Raw genomic sequence first — 24,206 nt, 5'->3', positions numbered from 1 at the left:
CAATTAAAATTAATAAATAAACTTATCTTTTAAAAAATAAGAATTGCCATTTATATTTTTATTATTTAATTTAAGGAATATGTATTTAATACTAATAGATATTTTATTATTGAAAAGCTATGATGAGTATAATTAAGTTAAAATAAACTTAGAAATTAATTAATCTAAAGGAAAATGAATGAATTATCTAAGTAAATATGGTTTAATACTTAAAAATTTTTAATTATTTATTAAAAAAGTTTAATTTAAATTAATTTAAAAATTATTAAATTTATAATTGAGAATATTTTTTTTAGTAATTTTAGAATATCCTTAAGATTAAAAAATTAAATAGGTTAGATAAAAGTGCCTAATAAACATTATAGAGCTTAAGAGTTCGATAATTATCAAATGCTTATGTGAATAGAAATTATTTCATATTTTAAGGATATTTGTAAGATTTCTATTAATTTCTAGCTTAGTTTGTACTTATTTTAAGATTATTTATTTTATCTTTCAATCTTAATGTTTTGATATCACAATCTAAAATATAAATATTCAAAATTATTTTTAAAATATCTTTCGTTTAATTAATTTAAAAAATTTTTTATTTAGAGATTAAAAGCTTCTATGTGAGATTTTGAGATATAGATGACATATTTACAGTTCTTAAGATTAATTTTTATTATGAAATAAAACTAAATTAATCTCCATTATTAGATACTTACCTTAAAATTATTTATTCTTGATATTAAATTAGCTTATTTTTCATAATTTTTTTGATGAAAAGAGGATTAATCAAAATTAAGACGGAAAGTGAAATATAAACTAGGAGAAATAAATTTACACTTCTATTAATAATTTTAAAGCTTTATAGATTCATAATTATTATATGGTAATCAGATTAAAAGTTTTATCTTATCTAATATTTTAAGGATACATGATATAATTCAATTAATTTCTAGCATTATTTGTACTAATTATAAGATCCATTATAAAATCATTCAATTTCATTATTTTAGCATCAAAATCAATAATATAAATATTTAGAATTATTTTATAGTATCTTTCGACTAGCTAAAATTTTTCATTATTAAACTTAGAAATTAGTAATTTAAATTTTATATTTTAAAAATATTATTGATATATTAAGATTATTTTTTATTATCAAAGAAATCTAATTTAATATTTAAAATTAAATACTTACCTTAAAATTTTATTATTCCTAATATTACATAAGCATATTTTTTATACTATTTTGAGGATAAGAATATTTAAAAAAGACAAAGTTGAAAATGGATAACAAATTATTAAAATAATCAAGCTTTAGCTTAAAATTAGATTAATATTCATATGTTTATATTACATTTATTTTGAAGTAAAAAATAAAAATATGAAATTGAGTTTATTTGCTTTAATTTTTGATCATAGTAATAAGTCAAAGATAAAATTTTTATTGAACTAATTTGTTATAATAATTACAAGAAAAGTAATTTTTGTCCATAGAAAAAGCTGTTTAAAATAGCTCTTACTCCTTCGAATTATTTTTTTAAACATTTGATGCAAATATCTAATTATCAATAGCTTTCATGATAAGTCATTTCTGATTTTTTTTGATAAGAAAAAATTTTTGGTCAAGATAGAAAAAAATTGAAATCTAATAGAGATAAAAAGATTAATTGAATTGACAAACAAATAATATCACAAAATCCAATTTGTTAAATTTGTTTTATAAAAGTTAATTTTAGAATAATCGATTGGTTTTAGTTTAATGGAAGATAATCCAAACAACTAAGGAAGTGACATATAATAAGTTGTTGATTCTTTTTCAGAAAAACCCGAGGGTGAAGAAAAAGAAGTTGTTAACATAGCTGATGCAAGAGAGAAGGCATTTGCTAAAATTGCAAAAGTTTTCATAATAAAGCATTACAAAAATAAATATCAAAAAAATCTTAAAAAAGCTAAAACAAGAATCAATATCATAAAAGAATTAGTAGCCACTGAAAAAACTTATACATCGAAATTATAGATCATTTAAAATACTCTTAAGAGTTAAATGATGAATATTTTAAATAATGAACAAGATATTTAAAAAATATTTAGTAATATTTAACAAATTTTAGAGCTTAACTAAGATTTTTTAGAATATATTAAAGTAAGATCGGATACTGTTTATAGCTTTTACACATTTAACAATAAAAAATATCCAGTTACTTTATATAATCAGGAAGTATTTGATAAATATATATAAGTAACGATTCCTTATTTCAAAATCTATGTAGATTACATGTAAAATTTTGAAGTTTCTATGTAATATTTGGAGAAACTTAAGGAAGGAAGAAAAGATATCAGAGATTATTTAAAGTAATTTGAAAGCGAAAATGATAATATAAGCAGTTTACTGATCCTGCCTGTATAAAGAATACCTAGATACGAGCTTTTATTCAAGACTTTATTGGAAAAAACACCAACAGATCATAAGGATTATATTTGGACTTAAAAATGCTTGCAATAATTCACTTAGGTTAACTAATAAATCAACTCATAAATTCAAAAGTATTTGGATAATCAGAAAATTTGCGAATTATCTCAAACTTTTAGAAATTTTTAGCTAAACATTATAGAGAATAAGAGAGAATTTAAATTGTAAATATTTATAATAATAAACAAAATTTAAATCTATTTTAAATAAAAAATTAGTGAAGAAAGATTATATTTGATCAAAGATGGAGAAAAAAGTTGTGTTGTTTCTTTCCTTAACGATTTAATATTGGTTTAAGAAGGAATCGATGAAGAGTCTACTAAACCATTAACATGGCTTTACCTAAATCACACTAGTAAAGTTAAACCCGTGGAAGATATGAAGTATTTCACTCATCTTTTTAAAATAAGTGGAACAAACAATACCTTAACATTTATGGCTGAAGATGAAAAGAAAAAGTAAACCCTGATTAGCTAGATAGATAAAATTATAAATAATCTACGTAAAGATAAAATGGATAATGACTTAGATAACATCGAAGTAAATATCTTAGGAACTGAAGAGTGGAACACAACTAAAATACAAAAATTTACAGTTTATGTGGCTGAAATAAAAATATTAAACATCACACTAAAAATATGGGTTAGATACAGATAACTTTCTAATTTAGAAAAAAAGATAAAGAATCATATAAAAGACATCTAAATTGATCATTTCAGCACAAGACTGACGTGGTTAAATAGTCATAGAACAAAAATAATTGAAGAAAGAAAGGTACACTTCGAGAGTTTTCTAAAGAAGGTGGATAGATTTCTTTGCTTTTTAGTTTTTTTTAGAATTAAATATTTTTTTGAATACATTTTTTATATTATTTTATTATTTATTTTGGTATATTTGCTGCTTTATCTAATTAAAAATAAAAATAATTTGTAGATTCTTACCATGAAAAAAATTAAAGAGTCATCTATAATGCCTGAAATACTGAATGATTTAGGTCTGCCTAGTGATTTTTATGACCTTCCTTACAAAACTAACATAGAAGAGGGAGACAAAAACATGTAAAAATTGCTTGACTTTGACTCTAATTCTGACTCTGATGAATAAAAAGAAAATGAAAATATGGAGGATAATGGCAAACTTTAAGAAGATGAAGAGATAAACAATTAAGAAGAATAAAAATTAGATCCAAACTAATAAAGTTCAGAAAAGAGAATAAGCACTTTAGGTTAAGAATTTTAAACTAGGCAAAAGTCAAAAAGTAATAGCTTAGCAGCTATTGGAACACTTTCGTCATCAGAAATGCTTAAACTTTTTAGGAAAAGCAAGAATTAAAGAGCCTCTATTATTACTTACTATAACTCTGAATCTCTGAGCTAAAATGAAAGATGTTTAATTGATGTTGAATTTTTAGATGGCTCCAAGTAAGAAGTGGAAATCAATTCTCAAAGTCGCTGCTTTTAGATTTGTGCTAGCATTGCAAAAAGAATCAAATTAAAATCCTATCTTGATTACAGAATATTTCTAAAAGATTCAAAAGGAAATTTTAGAGTTTTAGATGATGATGAATTATTATTTAAAATGCTATTTCCCCACTAAAATAGCTTAGAAAACAATGCAGTACTTGTTACTAATGGAAATAGAGCTAGTAGATAAGATATTATATTAGCAAATAACCAATAATTACTTTAAAGCTTATAAGCAAGTGGTTAGAATTAAATTTAAGATAATACACAAGAAAGTTAAAATGATGATACACCAAACCCTGAAGCTAATGATTCCTAAGCAGAAGGGAATACTCCTCTTTGGAAATATACATCAGAGATTTGTAAAAATGAAAATTTCATCATGAGAACTTTCAAGAGATTTGTTTCTAACTTTAGCGAGAGATATACAATTGTCTTTAAAAAATATTTGTGGCTCTCGCCTTAATAAGAAGAATATGATATTAGAAACGATCCTGTCAGGTTGAATTTAATTTGCTTTTAGATTTTTGAAAACATTCAACAGCAAAGATATAAACTCTCCTTCAAGAATTATGTTCTCTTTTCAGCTCTCTATATCTTAATAAAATACCCATAATAAGCAGAAAAAATTTTTAAAAACAAAGAAAGTTGCATTTCAGGAAACAGCTAGGAATTTCCTATAAATACCCTGAAAGAAATACTTCCTGATATCATTTTCAATTCAAAAGAAGAAACTTTTTGGATAATAGGAATATCTTAAACCCTTCTATAGATTAATGATGAAATTGATAAAATAAAAGAGAAAAATCAATCAATTTTAAATAAAGTCGACCTATTGAAAAGCAAACTACTAACATAAAGTAATCAAAAATCTCCAAAAATAGAAAGTTAGCCTAATCCTGAGTCTAATATAGTTGACATATCTAAATATACTTCCAGATAAATATTGGAATCAAAGTTAAAGCTAACATAGTTAGTAGTTATAAATGCAATTAAATAAAATAAGTTATTTGGAGTAACTCAATTTTATGTTAATACTTACAAGGATACACTTAGAGATAATTAGCATCTTAAAGAAAATGTATGGCTTGGAATTAAACATAATATGATTTATGTATTAGGGCCTGAATTTAAAGAGTAAATATTTTAATTTAAATATGAAGAACTAAAGGCAACAAAAGTATTTCCTAAGCTCATTCACTTAATATTTGAATCGCCTAGCAGAGAATATAAATTTAACACAACACAGAGCTTCGAAATAAAGCAATTAATTACAGAATATTAATAAATTAATTAGCTTTCTTTAAAGTAAGAAACTAATAAAAAGTAAGAATAATGAATCTATTATAACAAATCATAAAAAATAAACAGAACTAAAATTTTATAACTATTAAATTTAATTATAAAAATAATAAATAAATAAATATATAAATAAATAAATACATTTAATTTATATTTATAGATATTAAAGTAAAACAAAAATGATGTATTTTTTCATAAAAATATTTTGAAGTTTTTCTAAGTGCTTTCTAATCCATAGTATTTTTACACAACTCTTAAATTGTTTGTAACTTAGTAAATATTTAGTTTTTCAATCTACTTTAAACAAATTTGTTTTTGATAATACTGCTATAATTCATATCTATTCATCTCTAAAATATTTTTTAGCTTTCTTTTCAAAATTATAAATTTGATTTTTAAATAGTTTATTGAAAATAAAAAATGACTGATTATATAAATTAATTAAGAATACGATAAGTGTGTTTGTTTTTTAAATTAATTAATTTATTTATTTAATTGTTTAAATTATATAAAAATTATTTTTTTCGAACATTTTTAATTTCCAATCATAAATAAAATATACAAATGAGCAAACCATAATTTTAAAAGTATTTAAAAATGAACTTTAATAACTTTACAGTTAATCCTTTACTTAAAATATTCGGGTTATCAATTTAATTTAAGCTATTTTTTACGTAAAGTGAGAACTTCATGCTCAATTTTTTGGCATTCTATTTCAAGTTCTTCATTTCTTCTTAACAAATTTCCAATTTTATATTGATAGTTGCTTAATTTATCATTTGTATTACTTTAATCAAATTTTCTTTTTGAATTAACTTCTTCAATTTAGGCTTTTAACTTTTCGTTCATGCTACTTAATTCATTTTTAAAATTTTTTTAATATTCTATAAATATTTTGTGAGCTTCAGGACCATATTTAAGCATTAATTCTAAGTTAACTTATTTAATATTATTATATTAATTAATTTTGCTAGCAATATCATTGAATTCTTTTAACTAACTAGCTTCTGCAATATCTAAATCGAGGTTAGGAAGTTAAAGTAGTTAAGGTTCTTCTAAAAGCTACATATTTTTAACTCTTTAAAGTTCTTCTTAAATTAATGGTGAATCATATAAATGAGTTTTTGGCATTGGTAAATCTTATAAATAATCTTATTTTTCCATCAAAGCCATTTCTTATTTGATAAGTCTTTGAACTTTGATCTTAATATTATCATCTGCTTCTGCATCTACATAGGGAAGGCTTGTAACTAATTTTGCTAAACTATTTTTATAAACTAACGGTATATCCGATGAAGTGAGACTAAGCATTTTTAAAAATTCAATTTTTATTAACTTTTCTTTTTACAGAGATCTTTCTTAATAATTAATTAGACAATATTTTATTAATATTTATAAAATCTTCGTTTATTATAAAAAAGTTATTGTATTATTAATTAAATGAATTAAACAAACTTCATACAAAATATTATATTAACTAAAAATAATATTACAAAAAAATAAAGGAAAAATATTTTAAATAAACTTTATTTTCAATATTAAATATGCTTAAACTTATGATATATTTATTCATAACTATTTATGTTGAAATTTTGATTATAATTTATTTATACTTTATTATGTTTATTTACTATTTTTAAATCTTCAAAATAAAATTATTAGTAAACCTATTTTATATTTACTTTAAAGATTAAAACTATTCTTTAATAGATATTTATTGAAAATAAAATTTTTATAATTTACTAAAAATTCTAAACAAATTAAATTTAGTTTATAAATATATATATATTTTTCAACATTTATTCTAGTTTATTATGTTGATTGACATCTCGATTTAAAAACTCTATAGTATTCATTTATAATTTTTAAATCATTGAGTTTAAATTCTAAATGCTTCTTTTAAAGATACTCATAAGAAATAAAATTACTGGAAATATCTAAAAATAATTTATATAAAAAAAATATTTTAAATTTTTCTGCATTTTTTACTGTTCTTTATGCTTGTTTGCACCTCAATTTAAATAAATTTATTCTCTATAATAGTTATTAATATTTTATTAAATATTTGCAATAAAATTGCATGTAGATATAGTTTTATTTAGTTATATGTGGCCCTTCAAATTTAATAAATTCTGTTTAAGTAAGCTCAATGAAATAACCCAGGGAAGGAGTTAGATTTGACTGCCATGAAGAGCATTTTAACTTTTGAATTTCATGAAAAATATTTTTAAATAAAATATTTATTTATAAAAATAAAATTGTAAAGTAAAAAAATAATTTAATATTTTTAAAGTTTTGAAAAATATTTTTAATTATTTCTTAATTTTTTTTTGGCTAAATAGTGAAGCAAAAATATTATATCCATCAATATATTTTGTCTGATAAATTAATTAATTCAACTTAATTACAAAAAAAGTAAAAAAAACATTATGAAAACTTTTGACTCGAAAGAGGATTCGTTTTCCAATATTACGTTTAACTCTTCTCAAATAAATGTTAAAAATAAAAGAAGCTAGTCAAATTTGAGCAAATTATAAAATATTTCTCATAATAAAATAGATTAATAAAATCAAAATATTGATTTAGAGCTAAACCATGTAAATAATTTAGATATTTGGAAAATAAATACACAAAAAAAGCTAAGAGAAAACAATTATATAGAGAGAAAAAAATTAGTTTATCCATCAACTTTGATAGAAAAAACAGATCCGTTGATAAAAATAGACATTATCAACAATATTATGTAAAATGGTTATAAATTTGTTATAATTTTTGCTTTAATAATTCTTATTTTTATTAAAATTGTTTACTTATTTTTTTTTTGTAAACAATTAGATGGCAATAGGAGCTAAATATTCAATACCAGTGCTATAAATTTCAAAGTAGAAGATAAGAGTACTACAAGTCAATCAAAAATTTAATCTATGTAATCACTTGGTGGATCTTCTCCGAATGTTAGTAGGAGGAGCAGTCTGCTTAACAGATCAAACCAAATGTTATTCTCCTAAGCTCAGTCTATATAAAACTACTAGTTTTTTAAAAATGATAAAAACAAAGTGGTTATTGGTTAAATAGTGCTTAATAAATTTTAAAAAATCTATAATTAAGAAAAGTAGCTTGACTAAAATAGATTGATCTAAGAATAGCCTAGAATTGATAATACTTTAAAGAATTTTAAAAATCTTTAAATGACAATTACAAGCAGTGCTTTGAACATAAATGATATTAAAAAGAAAGTTATATCTGTTGAAAAAGAGCCCAAAAAAATATTTGATTTCTCAGAAGAGATGAAAAGAATTGAAACTGAAAAATTAGATTATGTTAATTGTGAGAGAAAGATTTTATAAAAAATGTATCAGCTGTAGTATAATACAAAAGTTATCAAAAAATCAAAGAAATAAGTAAGGGATTATATATATGATCTACAGCACAAGTTATCAATTTTCAATGTTAAGGTAAAAATAATTTAAAATAAAATCAATATAAATATTTAAAACCTAATTTGAATTGATAAAATCAATAGATAATTCTTTCTAAATACGAAAGGCTTGAGAGAAACCTAGTCGTTGGATATTTTTAGGAAAGAAAAAAAGGCGATGCAAGCAAATTTAATTTACATCAAATAAAAGATAAGCTAAAATTTGATGATGTTTTCATTGGTTATGTGGAGGTAATTTAAAAATTAAATTTTTTAAACAATATTGACTAATAAACATTCTTAGAAATTAAAAGATATGAAACAAAAGGAAGTGGATGAGTACAATGACACAATTTAATAGCTTTAAAATATTTTGTTAGTCCTCTAATAATAATACGAGTATTTAAAAAACAAATCATAAGAAATTAAAGAAAATTATGTGAAATGCAAAACTTAATTGAGAGATATGTTTATTGATTTATGCACAGTTCACCTTAAAACTTTTTTGTAAATAATGAATATTTTTGAGTTGTAATACAAAATAAATAAATTTATTTTTATCAAGAACAACTTAGAACTTGAGCTATATTGTGAGAGGATTTATAACAATAGATGAGCCAGTACCTACTTAGAAATTCCCTAAATGTTTAGATGATATATCTATAGATTATATTATTGAGACTGGGAAGATATTATTTGAAATTTAATAGATAGAAGAAAAAAAACCCTCAATTTTTACTAAGTATAATCAAGAAAGTGAAAATGTCAATTAAGTTTTAAGAGAATTAGCAGAATAGATATGCAGTATACCCCTGCTCAATGAAAAGATAGTATCCATGCAACAAATACCTCTATTCTAAGGCGAATCAGAAGTAATATTTCTCTTGTAAAATTATATTTAATAACATATACCATCTTTATCAAAGAGTAACTTAAATGGAAAAATATCGTTTCAGATACCTGACATTGATGAAGAAATATCAAATGAAGGATTAGGTGGAAATTTAAGTGAAATTAGCTCAAACAAGCAAAGTATTACTTACAATCATTATTATTAGATTAGAAAACCAACTCTTTTACAAAAAACTTTCATGTCTTAATCTAATAATATGCTTGGAACTGATAAACTTTTCTTTCAAGAAGAAATCTTAGACAAAAAATAAGACTTTTTTGCAATAGATAAGAAAATTAAAGAATTTAAATCTCAGTTAACAGTTCTTAAAAGATAAGAAATAAATCGCTTAATAGAACTGATTAACACAAAATAAATAAAAGAAGAGGTTTTTTAAGACATAATAAAGTAACTAAATTATTTATTTAAGTATTTTTATTAAAAAATTAATTATTTAATTAGAATACTATTTGGGCAAAATGATAACGATCGAGTTTTGAAAGAATTCCTTGCAAAAAAGCAAAGAAACGAATATATCTAGCAAGAAAAATAGATGTAAAATCCATTTTACTAAATGTAATAAAAGTAGCTACGTAATAAATAAAAATCATAAGAACGAATTTAGGATATTCAACCTCAATTAAGCAAAATATAAAATTAAAATACGGCTAATAAATTTGATTCTAATTACTTCCATAGGTCATAATCTATTCCTAATCTAAAAGAATCAGTTACTATCACTAATTCTTACAAATAAAAAATGGAAAACACTTTAATACACCATAATAAAGTTAAGTTTAATATTTCAACATATAACTTCTTAGATTAGATAAACAGATGATGATGATGATGATAATAAGGCTATACTAATTAATACCTTTTGATTGTTAATTTAATTAATATATACCAAAAACATTTTTTTTATTTTGCATCAGTTAAAGTAGATATCAAATATGTAAATTAATTTGCTAATATCTTCAAATTTTTATGGATAATTTTTTCTAAAAAATATTTTCTTTTGATTTTTTCGATTTTTAATAAAAAAATAAGCATACCCATTAACAGTAACGATTTTTAACAGCTTTAATTAATATATTATTTTTTTTAACAAAGCTATACTAATCTAATAGAAGGTTTAGTTAAATATGTTTTATATTTCTTATAGTCTTGTTGATGAATTCTATATTTATATACAATTATTCCTATACATAGTTTTAACGCAAGTTATTTGTGACAATAATTTATTTATTTTATTTATATAAAAATCTTCTATTAAATTTATTACATAGTTGTGCTTTTATCTTCTTCACCTCCAATTCTTTTTATAATCTTCATTTATTCCTATAGGTTTTCCTGATGTAGGATCTATTTTAGCAGCTGAAGCAGGTCTTTCTTCCATCTTAGTAGGAGGAGGTTTAATACTTTTATCACTTTTTTTAGATCCAATTACTGCTTTTTTGGAAGAAAAGTTTCTCCAATTGGATACTCTTGTTTCTCTAGTAGCTTCCCATTCTTCTTCATTTAAAACTCTATATTGCTCCATCATTTTTTTAGCTTCTATTTCCTCTTATTTTGCTATGATTTACGAAGCTTACAATTTTGCATGGTGAATTTTTCTCTCTTCTATTTCATCAAATATTTTTTTCAAGTTTTCTCTATACATTCCTTCAAAAGTATCTTCTGGTAATTCAGATAATCCACTTTTAAGACGCTTTTTATTTTCTTTTTCTCTTTCAAAAACAGTTCTTTCTTTGGCTTCCTTCATAATACGAGTATAAATTTTTCTCTTTTCAGGATCACAAAGAGTTTTATAAGCTTTATCTACAATAAAGAATGCATCTTTTGCTCTTGGATCTGAACATCTATCAGGATGCAATTTTACTGCAAATTATCTATGTTAATTTTTTATTTCTTCATCAGTGGCCTCCATATCTAACATTAAAACATCGAAAGGGTTTTAAAAGCGCTCATTAAGAAGTCTATCTAGCTATTCATTAACTTCAATTTTCTTTTTTTTAATATTTTTTGTTAAAACTTTTTGCATTTCCATTTTAAATGAATTCAATGCGCTTTCAGTTGTCTATTTAGACGAATCAGTAGCTGGAGTACTAATACCACTGCTACTAGCAGGAGTCGCAGGAGATTGAGCTTAAGTGCTAGGAGTTGTAGACATATGATTATAATACTTTAAGAGATTTAATTTTTAATAGACCTAATATCCTAAGTAATATAAATAACTTTATTAATCAATTTAAGTAATAAATAAATAATATTTCTTGAATCAATAGCATTAAATAAATAGATAATTTCAGAAAGAATAATCGCTAAAAAATTAATAATAGAAACAGTGTCTATCTAAAATTATATAAACTTAGGAAGTAATTGCATTAAAGTAGAAAATAAATACAACCAAAATAGATTTAAGAAAATTAAAATAATTTCATTTTAAAGAAAAACAATAGATAATTATTATTTTAATTTTTATTTTCAATTTTATAATCATATTAAGCTTTCATGTCATCTATCTAAATTTATTATCATTTAAATTTGCTTTTAACTAAAGTCTAAGCTTATTTTAAAATATTTTTAAATTATTTATTGAAAGTTGCTATCTATGAATTGATTTGATTCCTATAAATATAAAAGTAAGTATTAAAAAAAATTTTTTTTAATTTCATAAATATTAACTACCATTTTTGAATTTCTAAATATTTATCATCATCTATGATTCTAATTGTTTCATTTCCAAGCTGTTATTTATCATTTGCAAATTCATTTTTATCGAATAGCAAATTTTAATCATTTTAAACCACAATTTACTTGGAATCTGGTTGAATTGAAATATCATGTTATGTTTCATCATTTTCTTTAAAATAAATATGATCACCAAAATCAAGGATTTACTTATAAAATTCATTATTTATCAGCTTTTATCTATGTAAATCTTCTTCTATATGCTTACAATAATGGTATTAAATTTAAAAAAGTTAATAAGTTATTTAATATTATTTACTTAATAATAGTCCTCAAATTTAATTTTACAGATACAACAGTACTGAGACTTGGGAACCTAACTTTTCTATTAATTCAAAGTAAAATGTTAAAATTTAAATTAAGTTAACATCAATCATATAATTACAATAGTTTGATCTTAAGCTTGATTCAAAATTTATTCATATTCTTTTTTTCTGCTGATTTCATATATTTGATATAATTTCTTTATTTTACTTAAAATCAGCACGTTTTAAAAGATTTAAAAATTATTTACTTATTGTCCCTCTTTAATAAAAGTTGGATTATAGGGTTTTTAATCATTTAGTAAGATTAGTCTAGAGTCACTGATTAAAAAATAAAATTATTAAATTGTACTTTAATTCAAAATTTTAAAGCTACATTTATATTTAGATTTCTTTTGATTTTACCTGATTTGGAATTTTACATTTTTTTTTCATCCTAAACTCGTTCATTTTTTTTAGAAATTTAATATCTTCAAATTTATAAAATTTATTAAATTTACTTTTTATTGTAAAGATTTTATTGTAATTTGATGTTGAATTTATTTAACTAAATAATAGTAGAGAAAGGAAAAAAAAAAAAAAACGACAACTGCAGGATTCGAACCTGCGCGGGTAAACCCAAAAGATTTCTAGTCTTCCTCCTTAACCACTCGGACAAATTGTCTTATTGATAAATATAAATCCTTTTGGAATACTTTTTTTGAAAAATTCATTGAGAAATTAAATATTAGAAAAATATAGTTAAGACAATAATATATTTGCAATTTTGAAATAACATAATTAATAATGCTAAACATAAAAGTAAATTACCATATGATTACAAACAACAAAAGCAGTGAAGAAGTTATCGCTCTCATTGAGGGAGAAGAGACAAAGCTCCTTGCTTTCTATAAGTATGAATTTACTCAAGATATTATATAAAAAATGAAATCTGCAGCCTTAAACAATAGATAAATTGTATGGTCACTTAGTGAATGCTAAAATTTTAGCAAAAAAAATATTTATGAAATATTTGCTTAGCTTTCGAAAAATTTGAGGCTAGAAAAATTTCACTTTAATTTTTTATCTAATAATGATTTAGAGAGCAAAGATTATTCAGAGCTGTATTCTTAACTGCATAATAGTCCGAATCTTAAGTCACTGAACTGTCCTCACTATGGAATTATGTTGCAGAGTACATTAGATCTATTTCACAAGAACTAAAACATAAATCGCTTACAAGTCTCCATTTTAGATATGGTATACTATAAAGTCATACTTAGCTTCATGAGCTAAATTAGAAAGAATTTTGATGTGCTAAAGTTCAAATAAATATTATTGAACACAAACCTTATCAACTAATTTCAAAACCTTTTTAAAGCAATTAATAGCCTATCATTTAACACATTAAAGATAAAAAACCTGAAGTTTTCTTAGAAATTAAATGAAAATTTGATATAAAAACTATTTTTTTAGAGTAATATACGTAAATTAAAAATAAACTTATTGCAAATAGATAGCTTAGATTCTGCCAAATTATTAGTTTAAAGCATTAGTAAAAATTATAGTTTAAGTAAAATTACTATCAAAAATATTTATATTTAAAGTAAGGAAAATACCTTTTCATTTGATGAAATTTTACTTCACGATTAAGTATAGAAATTCAAAGTACGTTTTGATAGAGTCATTAATCCTTATTTTTTTTAAAATTTGATTTCACCAAATAGCTAATTAACTACTTTATCAATTAATTCCTTTCCTTTAACTAATGAAATTACTAACACCATAACATAAATACCTACCATTCAAAAAATTAGTGTTTGTCTAAACGAAGTTGATTAACTTAGTTATTTCATCAAAAATATTTAAAAAAATTTATAAAAGCTTCAATTTAATTTCACAAGCAATTTTTAAAAATAATTGTTGTAAAATAATAATACTTCAAATTTCTAAAGATTAGAAATTCAAGCTGAGGTCTGTAAGCTTTTCTTTGCAGCTAGCTTTTTGGAAGATCAATAGCAAATAAAACTAGCAAAATCATTCTTAGTATTAATTTAAAATAGTAAAAGTACATTTTTTAGCTTAAATTTTAAGGAAAATGCAAACATCATCTTCCAAAAATATATAGATTTTGAGAGTATTTAGTAACCAACAATAATAAATTTAAAATTCAAAAGTACTTACTAATCATAAATCGAATTAGAAAAGAAAAAGGCATTAGCAAATAAAGCAGCTTTTGATAAATTAATTTAAAAATACCTAGATTATTTTCCTAATCACATTTATTAAGATTTGTACTATTGAGTAAGATTTAATGTTATTTAATATGCTTTATTTTTAAATATTAGTATTTTATTCAAATTAGAAATTTAAAATTCTCCATTTAATTTTCGAAATAGTTGCTTATTTCTTAATTATGAATATTCAAAAATGCTGATTACTATAAATTATACTTAGAACAATTATTGATATATACTCAAAAAATGCTTTTAACATAATTAATTATAAGTATGAAACTAAAGGGTTAATATAGTATAATATATTATTAGTATAATTTTAGTATAAACTCTATTTAAATTAAGTATTAAAGAAAAAATTATTAGAAAGTCTTTTAAGTTAAAAGTGAAAAATATTTAATTTTATAACTATTTGTAAATTTAATTTTTTTCAGAATTTTAATCTAAATTATTTATTTTATTTTAGTAAAATTCTTATTATTTATTAATAATCGGTTAATTTTTATGAAATATTATTTTTTTATTATTTCAAAATAGTAAAAAATATATGAATTAATAAATACTCTACTTCTTTAATTAAGAAACCAGGATATTAATTGTTAAAATTTTAATTTTATCAACCATACAAACCAAAATAGCAATATCTTTATGAAAGGAGATGATCTTAATTATTAAGGAAATACATTGTTTAATGTTTTATTTATGTTTAAAATTGTTCATTTTTAATAATTTTATATTTTAGTATTTTATTCGTATTATTAGATATTTTGAGTGATTTTTAACAAATAAATAATACTAATTTAAATAATACTTAAGTAAAATTTTATATAATTTTAAAGACATTTTAAAATATGTAAATTTATTTAAATAAAAATTTATAACAATAATATTAGTTTTTTTCAATGATTTTTAAGAAAAATATGAAAATGAAAGTAGAATAAGATATTAATAATAATTAATTTTTGTGGCTATTTTTTTAAAAACAAAAAGTATAAAATTATTTACATTGATTTAAAATTATATTGATTAATTAAGATATATATTTGATTAGATATTAAGTTAGTTTTCAGATAAATTTGTAAAATATATTTTTTAAGAATGAAGGGCTGTTGATTATTTATTATTAGTTTTTGTTCAAAGATTATTAGTTTTAAGATTTTATTTTGAAGGTATCTTATGATTTTTAAATTGGCTTTAAGGTAATAGGAAATGCATTAATAATAAGATTAAGCTGATCAATAGAATCATAAATCAAACTAATGTACTAATATTCATTCTCTATTACTTTATTATTTTCTTACTTAATCTAAATCTAATGGAGTTCATTTGTTTTTAATATTTATTTATGGATTAGCTCAAACAAACATCCAAGTGATTTAGGAATCTAGGCTATTTAGTAAAGATTATTATTGTACGATATGTTGATTTTTTTAACGTTGATGCTGCTCATGATTTTGTCCTTTTAAAAGTGTTTAAATATTTAATTGAATACTTTTTGTTAAAGATTTAATTTAATTATATTTCTAAGACAAAGCTGCCTATCTTATATCCTAATTAAGATTTTAAAATATTAACCTATCAGAATAAATAGAATATAATTTGAATTGTCTATAACAAGATATCACGATTAATTTCTATGAGGCTTGATTCAAATAATAGTGATTTTTATTATATTTAATTAAATTCTTTTAACTTAGCATTTGATCAGAAATTAAGTCTATTTAATATGATTGAACAGACAATCCAAATAAATTAATTGGTTAAAAAAATTTATTATTTTTAATTTCTATTATAAAATCAAATTTGTAAATAAAATCTTCTTAATAGTTCGCAATCTAACTATATTTATTTATGATTGTTTTTTTTCAATACTACTAAAGTTATTCTTTAGAATTTTCTTAACATATCTTATTGACTCAAGAAAAAATAATTAATTCATAAAATATATCAAAAATTTATTGGGATATAAATAATTACATAAAATAAGGATAAAAAGTAGATTAAGTTTAGAATAAGATATAATCCAACAAATGCTAAAATATTTTAACTTATTTAACAAAAACATAACATCTGTGTAGCTGTTAAACTAAAAGTTTGCATTCACTTTTTGTTCAACTCAACAACCTTAGTAAGAAGAAACTTAGAATTAGTAAAAATAATAGCAATAGTAAAGAAAAGGATAAAATAAAAACCAAGGTAAATAGCATGGTGGTTCACAAAAAAATTCCATTTAGGTAATTTAAATAGCAATTAAATACTATATTACTTGAATATTCTTTTAAATAAATGGAGTTTTAAGCAAGTTACTTACTTACTTATTAATTGTTATTAATTATTTTCAATTTTAAATTAGCAAAAGGACCTCGATTAGTTCTTAAATACTTTATTATAAGATGCTGATGCCAGAAAAATCTCAGCTAGCCGTTATGATATTGACCTTTACCGCAGAGAAAGCATAAAGAATAGATTCAACATTATGAGTTTTGCTCTTGCTAAATGCTACATTTAGCATATGAAATTTTTCAACGAGTTTTTCTCCGAAAAAGATTTCGAAAATCTAATTATTAAATATGAAGTGAAAAATTTAGACTAGTTTGTATTTAACTTCTCATTAGCTACTGCTCTTACATTAAATGTTAACAACAAGTAAATTTAAAAGAAATATAAGTATTTGTATAGCTAATACTTGAAGTTTTATTAGAGCATAGATTAAAACGAATCAACTAGTTCATCTACTGCTATACAAAAATTAATGTTTGTATTGAATATTATTAATTTTGGCAATAACTAGAAATAATATTTGGACTATGTTAAGGAATTTATTCCAACATATTTTTAATAAGTGTTAGAATCTGTTTAGTTCTACTCTAAAGATTCTTATGACATAAATGATATATTGTTTGCTTCTAAATATTACAACTTTACATAGACTTTCAATAAGTAGGATGCTTTTGATAAATATTGTAAAGTTTTATCCTAAGTTAAGTTAGACTAAAACTAAACTATTTCAAAGTATGATGCTTTGAATTTGATATAGGTAAATTATTTTTTTATACATTTAATTGATATAGAAAAGTTAATATTTGATACTTATTTTATTTATTGTACATGATATTCTCATTAAAACTAATTTTGGAGATTTAATGTATAATTTTTTACTAATAAAAATAAATTTGAAAAGGAATTTGCAAAATTGTAAAAACTCCTTTTTTTTTAATATTTTAAAGTATATCTAAATAAATATTAAATTTATAAAAATAGGCAGCTTCACATGCAACATTTTAGCAAAAGAACTTTATAATTTAAAATCAATAAGTTTTAGATGAAATTGTAAAGATGTGCTTAGATGCTTTAGAAGGTGACCTTTAAAAAGAACTTAATTTAGAATTTGTATACTTTTACATAATGAGCAGTGAAACTTTCATCAAAAACAAAGAGGAAAATATGAAGTACTGCAAGCTTCTTGAAAAAAATTTAGAACGTGAGCATTCTAACTAAATAAAAACAAACATTTTATACTCTCTTGGTAAGAGTTCGATTGTAACCCCTAAGATAAAAGAATAGTAAAATTTTATAATTTTATATTAATTAAATTTTATCTTCTTTATTATTAAAAGCATTTAGTCTAGCATCAATAATATACAGACTGAAAAGATTCATTAATTTGACAAGTATGTTTCTTGCTTACTCTTATGTGCTGCAAATTTAGGCATCATTACTAAGGATAACATTAGCAAATATTTGATAGAGAGTATCTTCTCTAGTGACATAAAATTCCGTTATAAGTATATTGATTACCTAGCAATTGTGTTTTATAGAATTTAGTACTTTGAAAAAGATGTTTGGGAATAAATCTTTTAAAGAATAGACCATAATTAAGAATCCTTTTACTTAAATCTAATTAGATGCTCTTATAAGGCCTATTAGAATTTAATGAGCTAAGAAACATTAGCTCTCTTTGAACAAAACTTAGGAAAGCAATCTAAAAGCTTTACATTAAAAGAAAACCCCATACAAATTTAGGAAGAAATTTAACTTAAGAATTATTTAGAGTAAAAAAATATCAGCCACAAATAATCTCAATTCGGTAATTTATGATTAAAAATAAAAAATATATTTAACAGTTATTTTAAAAATAGTTGACGGATTTTACACCAATTTTATACTCAATGAGAAAGATGTTGTTTTCATCTTAAAATACAATAGCTATTTAGTAGAAGAAAATTCTACTGAAGTTAAATTCAATCTAAGTACCTAATCTAAGATTGATTACTTCTAAAAGTTAGGATACAATCTAATAATTTTGAATTCTTCTGAAGGTGATGTTTGCCAGCTATTTGAGCAAGCTTATAAGCCATCAAATTGATTTTATTTTATTTTTTAAAATGGAAATTTAAATACTCTAATTAGATTTAGTTTATTTATTTGATTGCATAATATATTTATCGCTTTTACAGTTTTTACAATTATCAACAATTAAATATCTTATAATCTTTGCTAAATATCTATTTAAATAAATTAATTTTAAAAAAACTAATCTTTATTTATTCAAATAAATATTGTTTTACAAAATTCTAATTACATAATATCATTTTTAATAAGTATTGACAACATAAATTTAGTATTTAAAATTATGTTTGAAAAAATAAAAAATAAACTAAAAATAAAATTTTAAAAAATAATATAGCAAGAAAAGTTCATTTAACTTAATGATTATTGCTTGAATATTTTATGATAAAATAATTTACATAATTTTTAAGAAATGTTTAAAAATGATTTTTGTTTTAGCACTTAATAAATTTATTATAGAAAAAAATTTTTTAAGAATAAAGTTTTTAATTTTTTTAATTTATTTGGCATCTTATTTATTTTTAAAACTTATATTATAGTAATTAAAATATTAAAACATAAATGATTATAAAATATTTTGTTTGTTTGTATTTAAAAGCTTAAAATCATACTTAACTCTTCTATTAATATTAAATAAATTTTTTTAAAAAAATTTATGAAAATAGATGCATCATCAAAATTAAATAAATTGTAACCTAAAAAAAATGAATTGAGGTTATAATCACTTATATTGCGAGTTTAATTGAAACATATAGTAATAGCTAATTAAATGATATTGCATTAATAGCCTGTGATTAGGTGTTGATGTTTTCATAAATGATATTTGAAGTTAAGCTATTCAATTTAGGTAAAATTTACCTCACGTTTTTAATTTATTATAATCTTTTTTAATTATGTTTGAAATCCATATTCAATTAATAAGAAAGTAAATGAACTCTAAATTCGCCTGTAACAAATTTGTGGAAAATTAATTGATGATCGAAATGACAAAAACAAACGAAACTATTAATTTACTTTGATGTTATTTCTTACAAGTGTAATTTTTTTTTTCTTTAAGTCAAATATTTGTTTACTGTTTAATTTCTTAAGATATTTTTTGATTGTTTCCTTCTTATTTTAGGATATCTAACATATTGGAATATCTTTGTACTTTGGGTAATACTTAAAAAAGCTTTTCATTTCTAAGCAATTTAAAATTTAACAATATGTTGAAAAGTTATAATTATATTTTTTAGTAAAGGTTTTTTAATAATATAATAAAACTGCATAAATTAAGGTAAAGAAGGTATTGATAAAGACAATATCAGAGAAGAAAAAGGAAATTATATTTTTTTCTTATAGTTAATGTATATTTATTAGAAACTTTTTATGGAAAAACCTCTTCAATTTAGAAAATTTTCATAAGAAAGATTAATATTAAATCTATTTAAAAAATTTAGATCTGATAATGTGCAATTAAAAATTATTGGATTCTAAAAAAAGAATAAAAGTAACAATTATTCTCAAATTGATATTTCAGAAAAAGAGATAGAAGGTTACAGAGTAAACCTTTATTTAATGTTGTAACTTAAAAAACTTTTAAGGTGTATTTATAAATAAATAATCATAGAAAGTAAAAAAGTCTTTTAATGAAAACAAGTAATCAATCATTTTAGAATAATTGCCTAATAATTACTTAATACCAAAATTTTTTATTACTTATTTGATTTTTTCCCATCATATTTTGGATTTAATTTATCATCAAAATCTCTTTGAAGATATTTTTGAAACAATAAAAGAAACTTAAATATCTTTTAAGTATAGGTAATAAATTGTTTGAAAATTTATAAATTTGAAATACCAATATCTATCTTATAGACGAATTATTTATTTCCACTGATTTCCTCCTCTTCTTTCTTAAAGAAGTAACACATCGAATTTAAAAAATAAAAGGTTTTAAAGCTATTGAATAATTTCTCATGCTTTTCTTAGATTGTTTGGAAGGCAAAATGGCAATGAAAGCACTAGTGAAATAGAAAAAATTTAAGGCAAATAAGCAAACATAGTCAAAATGACAACATTAGAAAAAAATTAAGTAATTGGTATGAGATTTTAACGGGAGAAAAGTTAGATCTATAATCTGTCCTTCCAATTAAAAATATAATTTATTGTATTATTGATTGATTCAGCACATTATGTGTTAATTAATAATCCCTATATTATGCAGGTTAGTGGAAATAAAGGATTTGAATCTTTCTAAATCAATCACTCAAAAATTAATTTTCAAAAATAACTATTAAGTATTTCCAATATTTTCTTCTATTTTATTAACTTCAAAATTTTAAAATCCCAACTTACTCAAATTAGAAATCAAAGTGTGTCATTTACCTACGTTCCATATTTTATGCAAGTTGTTTTCAGAATTTAATATATTTTATGGATAATCAGCACTTTAATAATTGGATGATAGGGAAAACCTTTAAAACTTTAGCAAAAATTTTAATTTGGCTGTTAGCCATAAAGTATTTTAATATGAAAAAGATGAAAACTAAAACCAAATACTTTTATCTAGATCCAAAATATTATTTATCTTAGGTTTTAAATTTTATTTAAATTGTATCTTGTTTGCGTAAACAACTAATAAGTATATTAAATTTTGTAATAGGAGTAGAAAAATATCTAAACTCACTCGAATTGAATCTTTATTTGAGAGGGAAATCTTTTTTTAAAGCAGTTTTGATGTATTTTTTTTTACACTTATTTAGATATTTAATGAAGAAATACTCAAAAATCTTTTAAATTTTTGTTTACCCTAAAACATAAAAAGTTTCTATTTTATAATTTAAATAAACTATTATTATGCATTTAAATTAAAATATATCGTTATTTTTAAATATAATATTCTTTTTTGCCAGTAGAATAACATGTTTAGAATAATTTATACTATCTATTAAAAGTCTAATTAATCATTCAAATAAGCTGGAGAGAGATAGAAGGAATTAGATGTTATACTTAACAAATATTAATTACTCTTTTAAACATTGTATCAGTCTAGTACTAATTTTTCTAAGGTTCTAATATGATATAGTGCGAAATTATAATTTCGCTTTATAAAAAATCTAAATTTTCTTAAAAATTAAGACACAATAAAAAGGGGATGATTTTAAAATTTTATCTGTTTAAATAAATATTTGTTAAAATTATCCTAATTATTTTAGCATCATGTTTAGTGTGATTTGAATCACACGTTTTCATCTAATACTGGAGATATACTGATTTTTAACAAACAGCTTGTTCGATTTCAAACAAATATTTTAAAATATTAGAAAGTTAGCAATAAATCTATTTATACTTTATTTTTTATTCATCATGCATAAATTTCATTTATTTAGATAGCAATTAATTAATTGAATGAAAATATTATATTACAATTGTTAATTATATGCAGAAAGCATGTTAAAATAAAAGATTTGATTTAATTTGATTTGATTTGATTGTAGAAACAATGAGAAATTGATACTGTATACAAAGAGAAGAAGAAGACAATAAAGATGTAGATATTTATAATTATATAAGAATTATTTTTGTTTTTTTATGTGTTTTTATCAAGGCAAATAATAAATGATTTAAAAGGAGGTTATTATATAAATTAATTGTTTTTATTATTTTTTATCCTTGTAAATTGTTATGAATTAAGAGAGTAAGTTCTGTATTTTAAAGCTGCTTTTTGAAGCCTTAAAGTCCATTATCCTACTCTCAATGAGGAAGGAATGAATGGTCAAAACGGAAGATCTCTTCAACTAATATCGTTCATCTACATTTTATTCATTATGCTTTAGAAACTGTTACATTTCTAAAGTTAGTTTGTACTTAAGTAAAGACAGTGACTTAATTGCAGTGTTGAGTATTTAAAAGCAAATTTAATCATAATACTTATTATTCTAAATGAGTTAAGAACGAATTAGAGGAAAGAAGATTATAGGTTTTGACTGTGTGTGTTTTATATTATGTTTAGAGGAATTTTTTATTATATAATTAAGAAATTTTATTGTTTGTTATGTTATATTTTTATGTATTTGTTGAATTGAAAAGTCGGAAATATAATCTAATTAATTAGCTGTTTTATTCTATAATTTCTAGAAGTTATCAACTTTCTCATAAGCTCATAGCGCTGTAATTGCTTTCGCTTGACAAATCGAAGAGAGCTTGTAATTATTAAACTTCAATTTGAGATTGAGGACAAATGCTTTGTAATTAGTAAGTGGATTAATCGAATTCACTTTCTTCTTATTACATTTCACTTTCAGTTTTCTTGGTAACTGCAACTACTTAGAAGCTGGAAGCCAAAGAGATGTTGCATGTAGTGCGACCACCTTATGAAATGACAATTTCCATTTAGTTAGAATTAGATCCATTTACTACTGGTAAGGGTCTGACTCCACATCTGGTGTTTTCACTAAGACGGGCAGCATTTTAGTTACCGATTTTCTTGGCCTTCTTTCTGTATAAGTGTAAAATAGTCTTGGCAGATGAGTAATTAATATTCAATTCTTAGGCAGCCTATTTATTTTAAAAGATATATTTAGATATTGAAAAGACAAATTTTTTGATTTAAGAGGTGTTTGTTAGTTTTTTTAGTGCTTTTTTTGAAAGTAAATATTCAAAAGATTGGTTTTTTGTTTGTTTGTTTGTTTTTTTTCTTAGCTTTTGATAATTAATTTTTTTACTTTTTATTTAAAGCTTACAACTTCATTAAATTTTGCTTATCTTCGCGTTATACGATATTTAATAAATTATCAAGTGAAGAATTAAAGGGATTTTTAAGCTGAATATTTTCTAAAAAAAGCAAAAAAATTAATTTTAACAAGAAACTCTTGCAAAGATTTTAACTAACAAAAGTATAAAGCTGAAATGAGCTTTTAATAAGGAAAGAAAGAAATAATTACGATTTTAATTTTTTTGTTTTCAAAGAAGATCTTTTCAAGGAGTTAGTTACGCTTGAAGGTAGAGATTCTCTTGTATCTTCTCTTAGCGTCAAGGGTATCAAGGCAGTCAGAATCGTTTCTGTCAAGATAACCAAATCTTTCCATGTCAGGGATGAGTCTCAT

At 21.8% G+C, this 24,206-nt stretch overlaps 11 protein-coding genes across 11 annotated transcripts; 4 read left to right on the top strand and 7 right to left on the bottom strand. All coding sequences in view use genetic code 6, as the record gives it.

Annotated features, from left to right (window-relative positions):
* Positions 1-1,750: 1,750 nt before the first annotated feature.
* On the top strand, positions 1,751-5,263 carry TTHERM_00494820 (RhoGEF domain protein; the record flags this gene model as incomplete). The annotated part of the gene is made up of 3 exons (XM_001023265.2): positions 1,751-2,625; positions 2,680-3,262; positions 3,395-5,263. 3 exons carry the CDS (start codon positions 1,751-1,753, stop codon positions 5,261-5,263), a joined length of 3,327 nt encoding a protein of 1,108 aa, XP_001023265.2.
* Positions 5,264-5,874: 611 nt separating this feature from the next.
* TTHERM_00494810 (breast carcinoma amplified sequence protein) lies at positions 5,875-6,537 on the bottom strand (the record flags this gene model as incomplete). Its single annotated transcript, XM_001023264.3, has 1 exon — positions 5,875-6,537. The coding sequence occupies one exon, from the start codon at positions 6,535-6,537 to the stop codon at positions 5,875-5,877; it is 663 nt and encodes a 220-aa protein (XP_001023264.1).
* A 1,118-nt stretch (positions 6,538-7,655) lies between these two features.
* Positions 7,656-10,377, top strand: TTHERM_00494800 (hypothetical protein; the record flags this gene model as incomplete). Its single annotated transcript, XM_001023263.3, has 7 exons — positions 7,656-7,977; positions 8,062-8,681; positions 8,750-8,896; positions 8,949-9,151; positions 9,210-9,516; positions 9,571-9,944; positions 9,999-10,377. 7 exons carry the CDS (start codon positions 7,656-7,658, stop codon positions 10,375-10,377), a joined length of 2,352 nt encoding a protein of 783 aa, XP_001023263.2.
* Positions 10,378-10,842: 465 nt separating this feature from the next.
* On the bottom strand, positions 10,843-11,709 carry TTHERM_00494790 (DnaJ domain protein; the record flags this gene model as incomplete). Its single annotated transcript, XM_001023262.3, has 1 exon — positions 10,843-11,709. The coding sequence occupies one exon, from the start codon at positions 11,707-11,709 to the stop codon at positions 10,843-10,845; it is 867 nt and encodes a 288-aa protein (XP_001023262.1).
* A 364-nt stretch (positions 11,710-12,073) lies between these two features.
* Positions 12,074-13,366, bottom strand: TTHERM_00494780 (hypothetical protein; the record flags this gene model as incomplete). Its single annotated transcript, XM_001023261.2, has 6 exons — positions 12,074-12,167; positions 12,228-12,493; positions 12,550-12,615; positions 12,676-12,753; positions 12,805-12,874; positions 12,930-13,366. The coding sequence occupies 6 exons, from the start codon at positions 13,364-13,366 to the stop codon at positions 12,074-12,076; spliced, it is 1,011 nt and encodes a 336-aa protein (XP_001023261.2).
* A 40-nt stretch (positions 13,367-13,406) lies between these two features.
* Positions 13,407-13,733, bottom strand: TTHERM_000494779 (hypothetical protein; the record flags this gene model as incomplete). The annotated part of the gene is made up of 1 exon (XM_012799628.1): positions 13,407-13,733. One exon carries the CDS (start codon positions 13,731-13,733, stop codon positions 13,407-13,409), a length of 327 nt encoding a protein of 108 aa, XP_012655082.1.
* Positions 13,734-15,835: 2,102 nt separating this feature from the next.
* TTHERM_00494759 (hypothetical protein) lies at positions 15,836-16,219 on the bottom strand (the record flags this gene model as incomplete). The annotated part of the gene is made up of 1 exon (XM_001470933.1): positions 15,836-16,219. One exon carries the CDS (start codon positions 16,217-16,219, stop codon positions 15,836-15,838), a length of 384 nt encoding a protein of 127 aa, XP_001470983.1.
* A 580-nt stretch (positions 16,220-16,799) lies between these two features.
* On the top strand, positions 16,800-19,135 carry TTHERM_00494750 (hypothetical protein; the record flags this gene model as incomplete). The annotated part of the gene is made up of 5 exons (XM_001023259.3): positions 16,800-17,003; positions 17,123-17,806; positions 18,031-18,332; positions 18,387-18,856; positions 18,909-19,135. The coding sequence occupies 5 exons, from the start codon at positions 16,800-16,802 to the stop codon at positions 19,133-19,135; spliced, it is 1,887 nt and encodes a 628-aa protein (XP_001023259.3).
* A 1,431-nt stretch (positions 19,136-20,566) lies between these two features.
* TTHERM_000494749 (hypothetical protein) lies at positions 20,567-21,067 on the top strand (the record flags this gene model as incomplete). The annotated part of the gene is made up of 2 exons (XM_012799627.1): positions 20,567-20,922; positions 21,052-21,067. The coding sequence occupies 2 exons, from the start codon at positions 20,567-20,569 to the stop codon at positions 21,065-21,067; spliced, it is 372 nt and encodes a 123-aa protein (XP_012655081.1).
* Positions 21,068-22,068: 1,001 nt separating this feature from the next.
* On the bottom strand, positions 22,069-22,482 carry TTHERM_000494748 (hypothetical protein; the record flags this gene model as incomplete). The annotated part of the gene is made up of 1 exon (XM_012799626.1): positions 22,069-22,482. The coding sequence occupies one exon, from the start codon at positions 22,480-22,482 to the stop codon at positions 22,069-22,071; it is 414 nt and encodes a 137-aa protein (XP_012655080.1).
* A 771-nt stretch (positions 22,483-23,253) lies between these two features.
* On the bottom strand, positions 23,254-24,206 carry TTHERM_00494740 (hypothetical protein; the record flags this gene model as incomplete). Its single annotated transcript, XM_001023258.3, has 2 exons — positions 23,254-23,658; positions 24,045-24,206. The coding sequence occupies 2 exons, from the start codon at positions 24,204-24,206 to the stop codon at positions 23,254-23,256; spliced, it is 567 nt and encodes a 188-aa protein (XP_001023258.3).

The sequence above is a fragment of the Tetrahymena thermophila genome (assembly GCF_000189635.1).
Source record: "Tetrahymena thermophila SB210 genomic scaffold scf_8254446, whole genome shotgun sequence".
Taxonomy (NCBI): Eukaryota; Ciliophora; class Oligohymenophorea; order Hymenostomatida; family Tetrahymenidae; genus Tetrahymena; species Tetrahymena thermophila.
This window is presented reverse-complemented; position numbering and strand designations above follow the sequence as displayed.